The 7245-nt window shown below is 32.5% G+C and overlaps 1 protein-coding gene across 1 annotated transcript; it reads right to left on the bottom strand.

Annotated features, from left to right (window-relative positions):
* Window positions 1-1779, bottom strand: dgt1 (dim gamma-tubulin 1). The gene is made up of 3 exons (XM_065505047.1): window positions 1182-1779; window positions 360-1117; window positions 1-241 (listed from the first exon to the last, which is right to left on the bottom strand). The coding sequence occupies exons 1-3, from the start codon at window positions 1687-1689 to the stop codon at window positions 89-91; spliced, it is 1419 nt and encodes a 472-aa protein (XP_065361119.1). The 5' UTR covers window positions 1690-1779; the 3' UTR covers window positions 1-88.
* Window positions 1780-7245: the final 5466 nt, after the last annotated feature.

Below are 7245 nucleotides of genomic sequence, written 5' to 3'. Positions count from 1 at the left end.
TTTTAAAATAAAATTTCTTTTTTCAGTTTTATTTTAAAAAAAATAACAGAATTTTAAGATCTACACAGTTTTTGGTCAATTTGAAAATTTATTTTACTACTACAGTTGTTTGACTTTCTAGAGCTGCAGCGCTCGTCTCATTAGTTGTTATTAGTGATAATTTCATGTCCAACAAAGGTTTATCGCCCAATTCAGTTTTGACATCAACCACTTCGTCTTCTTCGGTTTCTGATTCGTATTTCTATATAAAAGGGAAACGATCTTAGAAATATAGTACTACAATACGCGCTTAGCCGCGACCGAAATACAAGTTTAATAAAAAATTTAAATACTTTTAGGATAATTTTAACTTCTCATACCTTTTGTACGTATTGGCGTTGATGTGGTATTGTTAAATGCAAAACACACGTAGAGTCATCGAAAATAGAAGGTATCGCTTCTTGACATACTACACCAGACTTTTCTTTTTCACAAGCTTTAAATAGTATTTGTTTCTTGTCTTCCAGAATGTGTTTGCGGCAATATTTACAACACGGCAAAGAACGGTCGCCACATTTAACTCCACCTTCGGTGAAAATACATTTGGTAAATCCGGAATTTTTCGGAGCCGTGCTAGAATCACCCGCTCGACTGCGTTTTTCTTTGAACTTTTTATATAGGACCGCCTCTATGCCATGTCTCCTATGGTAAGAGTTTAAGGCTTTCAATTGTTCGTACAGGGCACGTTCTCTGGGCGTCTCTTTTAATTGCTGATGAATGCTGCATAAATGTTCACGTTCTCGTCGTATAGCATGCAAATAGCGTCGCCTTTTTTCACGTAAAATATGATGCAAACGATTTATTTGGTCTATGTAAAGACCTTGAAGTTTGGTCAGTTTTGCCTCAGATAAACGTATGGCTTCTTGTCGTGTATAAATGCCAGCATGTTTAAGTAAATCATCATCTTGAGAATCAACACTTTCATTGTCCGATTCATTACACTCATAACCTCGGGAGGTGTTATTCATACAAATAACTTCCTCATCGGTCGTACTATCAGAAGCGTAGTCTAGAATACGTCGACGTTTGCGCATAGTGCTAACAATATCACTCAGACTATGAATTTGGTCATTATTTACTATAAGATAAAGCAACAGAAGTAATTTACATGAAGTATGATATAAAATTGGAGAGTATCTTACCAAATGGTGTCACATGTGGTGAAACCACATCAATTTCTTCATCTTGTTCACTATTTGCCGAATTTTTTCCAATGACCTCTTCTACATTGATATGATGTGATAGACTATTCAATAGCACTTCATTTGTATCAACCTGCTTTAGTTTTCCAACAGTGGCGTGTGTCTTTTGCAATTGTACTTGGCGATTGTGCTCGAAGCACAAAGTTGTCATATTTGGATCTTTTTTCAAGTCATGTTTGGGCAAAGCATTCGGACATTTTTTACCATTGAAATATGTATATGAACATTGACGGAAGTTTCCTCTAGGATCCCGTAAAATGTGGCGCATACAATAGTCGTAGCCTTCAATGCGTGGTATGGTGCATTCGTATGTTGGATTGGAACATGATTTCGATTTATTTTCAATTTCCTGTTGCAATTGATCACGCAAATCTTTATCGACAACACTAGTGCCACCACAATTAGCAACTCCACCGCGACCACATTGTCGTGGTAATTGTTTCGACATTTTTAAAGGTTTATTATTTTTCGTACTTTAATAATTGTTCACGATATTTTCATCACCTAAATAAAAAGACTACACCACCATTTCCAAATGCTTCTTCTTGTTCTTATAGCATCATAAAATGATAACACATCATTTGTTGTCATTGTATGTACAGGCTTGCCATTTCTTTTAATATAATTAAATATTCACCACTAAGTTCACCAAAAAGAAATCATGATATAATTAAATTATAAATTTTTATTATGACAGTGAACATTAATTTTAATTGCTCCAATCTTTTTTTTTTTTTTATATGCAATCTTTATTGAATCCTTTATAAAAATAAGTATTTACAATGATTTGAGGATTTACTTAAAAGTATTACAACAATTAACAACTAAATAATCAATTAAAGAAACTACTAATATCACAGTAATTAAGGAAAAGTATTATAAAAAACCTTTAACAATCTTTGAACGTTATAAGAAATCTTTAAAAATAATTACTAATTACAACTCTTTTGATGCAAAAGAGTCTTAGTAATTATTTATCAAATTTCTTATTATTTCAAAAGAAGACGTTCTGCATTTTTCCCTAAATGACAGAGTCAGATCCCTTACAAATGAATTAAACATTGTATGTTTAAAATTACCATGCAATAACTCAGTGGAGTATCGGGGGTGTAAGCTATGAATTATTTTCAGGTTTTTGTTTTGAATAATCTGTAATTTTTTCGTATAAGTTTTAGCAGCTTTATGATACCAGACTTGGCAACCGTATGACATAATTGGCCTAATGCACATTTTGAAAATAAGAATTTTATTCATTAAATTAAGTTTAGATCTTCTATTGAGCAATGGGTATAGGGCTCTACCGCACTTAATAGCTTTTTCACAAGTATAATTTACATGATCTTTAAATGACAACTTCTTGTCTAATATAATTCCTAAATATTTGATCTTATCCAACAGGGGGATACAGACACCATTACAATATAGATTTCTAGTAGGAATACGTTTTTTCGATTTATTATATGGAAATATAATTGCCTGGGTTTTGCCATCATTAATCTTTATTTTCCATTTATCAAAATATTTGTGAGTAAATTTCAGACCATCTTCCATTTTCCTAATTATCGCGTTAGACACTTTACCACAGCAGATAAAAGCGCTATCATCTGCGTAAAAAGCTACTTCATGATTTCTACGAATAGTGATATCAGAAATATATATTGAGTAAAGGGTGGGTGATAATACTGAGCCTTGCGGCAGACCAGCTTGTATTTGTCTGTCACTAGAGAATGAGTTGTCGATAGATACCACAAATGATCGATGTTCCAAAAAGCTTTTTATAATTTTCTGTAAGTACAGGGGATAATCAAAACTGTTAAGTTTAAAAACAAGGCCATCATGCCAAATCGAGTCGAAGGCCTTTTCGATGTCAAGAAATATAACACCAGTACTCTTCCGATCTGCTTTGTTGTTTTCAATAAAATTAACAACTCTTTTGAGCTGATGTACAGTAGAGTGCTCCTTGCGAAATCCAAACTGACGGGAGTTAATAATATTATTCTGATCAGCAAAATCTAAAATTCTCCTATGTATTACTTTTTCAAATACTTTATCCAATAGGCTCAGAATGCTGATTGGTCTATAACTGGATGGTAATTTGGGATCTTTTCCCGGTTTATGAATAGGAATTATCTTAGCTTTCTTAAAAATCGTAGGAAAGTATCCTTCTATTAAACAGGCATTGAAGAGTTTACTTAAGATTTCAAAAAAGAAATCTGGCATATTTTTAAGTATAATACTATTAATACCATCTAGCCCTGGTGATTTATTATTTTTCAATAATAAAATATACGATTTAACTTCATCCGAAGTGGAAAATTCAATATCAGATTGTTCAGGAATTTTATGGTTGAGATCATGAATGAAACTTGAGACAGCTGAATCCATGGGGGAAGAATTATTTATAGTGATGGAATGAGAAATACCAAATACGTCTGCTATTATATTAGCTTTTTCGTCGCCAGATTTTATGACATCCCCATTTACATGAAGGTCAGTAAATGCCGTTTTGTTATTCTTAAAAGCTTTTGTTAATTTCCAAAATTTTTTGGAACCTGTGGGTAATTTTGAAATAAATTTTGACCATGATTCATTTCTGTCCTTATTGAGGTGGAAATCAATTAGTTTATTTAACTGATTGATAATACTTTTCAATTGTATTTTAATATTAACATCCACACATCTTTGATATTTCCGTTTATATTTGTTTCTCTGACCAATTAACATTTTAGTTAAATCGGAGATTTCCCTTTGCCATGGATGTTTTTGACCAACTGGTATTTTCATAAAAGCTTCTTTGACTATACAAATTAATTTATCGAAACATAAATCTAAATTACCTGAATTAGAAATCATTTGATCAATATTCTGATGCCTAATTTCATTTTCCACCCAGTTACCGATTGCTGTCCAGTCTGCATGGTGATACAGGGGAACTGAATACGTCGTATTTAGAACATTACCAGTAATAACGCATGATATTGGTACATGGTCCGACTGCAAAACATTGTTATGTGTCTCCAGATTTGTAAAGTTCAAACAAGAGTTTGATAAAAGAATATCCACCGTGGATGGCTGGGTTGGGATGTTGTTTTGACCAAAGCGTGTATACTCGTTTGGGTAATAAATGTAATAACCGGATTGGAGACAGTGGGTGTAGAGCTCTCTTCCAGCAGGATTACTTGATGCACAATTCCAAAGTGTATGTAGGGCATTTAGATCTCCAAATAAAAAGAAGTCGTTGGAGAAGGACGTCAGCTTGTCCAGGTCATTCTTAAAATTAGCTGAGTGAGTTGGGTTGTAAACAGAAGTGATAGTAACTGGGCGCCTATTAATATTAATTTGAATTGATATGTTCTCTGCAGTGTTTGTTTTGATTTTTGGTAACAAGGTATGTTTTATATTACATTTAATAGCGATTAAAACTCCTCCACCATGCGAAGGACGATCCTCTCTATAAATTTTATATCCACCAAGTTTAAATTTGTGGTGCGGTTTTAAAAAGGTCTCATTTAAAAGCAGAATATCAATTTTGCTTTTATGTAAAACATATTCCAGCTGGGCAGCTGCTGACTCAGTTGTTATACCTTGGGCATTCCAATGCATAACATGAACATTTTGCAAACAAAGAGAATTATATGGCATGTTGAAGCATCATACCTAAAACTCTTAGCTTGTCATATTTATTTTGACATCTTTGCAAAGCATCGACAGCATCAAAAAATATTTCCATGAGACGTTCGTTGGAGATGTCATCGCTATTATTTTTGTTGTAGCTTTTGTTCTTAGCTACCTCAGAATACAAATTGCCATAAGCGCGAGGGTTACGCGAGTTACTTTGGTGATCTTGCCTTGGCAAATGAGGAAAATCATTGTCATCTTCATTAAAAAACGAAACATTACTTCTTTTGTTTATAGCCCTTGAATTAGAAGTTACTCTTTGCCGTATTTCTAAATATTCTTGTCGGCTGGGACACTTTGGGTCATCGGCTCTGTGATTAACATTTCTTAAGTTTTTTTTATGCAGTTGTAACACTTAAAAATAATACTGCCATCATGGATACCTTTGTTAAGCGGGCAGGATGCATATTCATGGTTGCCAGCACAGGCTGAACACACTACTATGCGATTACAATTTTTAGCACCATGTCCATACATGGCACATTTGGAGCATTGAGTAGGTCCTTTGTTGCCCCTGAGGGGTTTTCTCCAATAAACAGCTATATTACAAAAATATCTTATTTTCATAATCTCCCTCTTTGATACATGCTGACGATCAAACTCGATTATGTAAAGTGCGTCATCTACACTGGTACGCTTTGTTTCCAATTCCTTTACGCTCACAGGTTTAATATTATGCGAGATTAGAAATTCCTCGATGATTATCTTTGGATCCAGTTTAGGTAGGCCAAATAAAACTAATTTAAAATTTTTAGCGTCCTTTAACTCATGTGTATAAAACTAAAATTTTCTGTCCTTAAGAACAGTTAGAGCATCAATGTAGAGCGGTATAGAGTTCGATAAAATCTTCGTTCCAATAGTCATACGTTTATAAGTATATTTCTCACCAATTAAACCAATAACAGTCGAAAAACTGTGTGCTTGATCTACAATTATAGGCGGTATTTTTTCTTTAAAAACAACTGCTTCTTCTTCCTCATCTGATAGTAGTTGAAATCTATTTGAACTAGAGCTGGGTCCGTCAGAGGTTTTTGGCACCTTGAATTTAGGGTTATTCCCCCAATGTTTTCTTCTTTTTGGAGTAGCCATAGCCTTCCTCAAGAAATTTAAACTAAATCAAGTTGATTTAAACTTTTTATTTTAAAAATATAGAAAATTCTTTCTAGCAAGAAATTAACACGATGTTTTTATTTTGGGGCAGAGATGCCAGATGAATTGCTCCAATCTTAATTGTTTATCGTCTATAGGTTGTTTATGAACTATTTATAATAAACTAGTTTAGTTTTTATGTTACCTAGCGTTTACACATGCAAGTAACAGTTCGAAAAACACAATACATACATACTTTTGCACTAACACAATCACACATGCAGCCACTTGCAGCTCACTGCCTACTGAATTTAGGTGGACAGTGATTTTCGACACTTTCATACAAGTGATGACAAATAGAGTTGCCAATAAATAGCTTTTAAAAAATTTATCAGAAGGTGGTAAAATAATAATTATATTTTTAACTTATTTTATGTATTTTTGTAAAAGAAAATAGTACAAATGACCACTAATGCTTATCGTTTTCGTAAAAATAGCAATTTCATTAGTTTTAATAAATAAAATTGCTACTAATATCTATAAAAATTGTTAACCTAACATTTTCCCCAGAAATTTTTATATTTGAATATCATGGTAACACTTTATTGTTATGAATAAAAATAATAAAATTTGGTTTCAAGCCGCAAATGGACTTAAAAATAACAAATGCTGATATATAAAAGGTTTATTTATCGAATTAGCTGTAATATTCTTATATTTGTGGCATTTTGAAGACATCATTCTCCTTCGCTAACATTTACAAAATGAACTTTTACTTGCATGTGTAAACGCTCAAGCAACTTGTAGACATTTCGATGTATTTTCGACATTTTCGATAATAATACGTATTATCAACTTTCATCAATCTACTTGCATGTGTAAACGCAGCGTTATATTAGGCAAGGTTTTATATATGATTTCTATAGTGAGAATGCATACGTATCTATGTCGCATAACTGTCGACATTAAAGTTAATATAAAAAAATTACAAATTTAGATGTTGTAATAAATTATTCTAAATAATAAATTTTTATTTTTACTTTTAAAGTCAGTAAGTCGAACATAATACTCGTTTTTCTAATAATTGATCTGCATTTTGAGGAATCAACTGCCAAATGTTTCCATTTAAGCTATAAATACAGATTAAAGTCCTGTTTTGCTAGAATCTCATAAATCCTTTATATTGAGGAGCCTATTTTATAAACACCTCGGTAATTATCGAAATTAATTATGAAAT

This window comes from Calliphora vicina, chromosome 3, assembly GCF_958450345.1.
Source record: "Calliphora vicina chromosome 3, idCalVici1.1, whole genome shotgun sequence".
Lineage (NCBI taxonomy): Eukaryota > Metazoa > Arthropoda > Insecta > Diptera > Calliphoridae > Calliphora > Calliphora vicina.
Note: the sequence above shows the minus strand (reverse complement) of the source record. Positions and strands in the feature narration are given on the sequence as shown.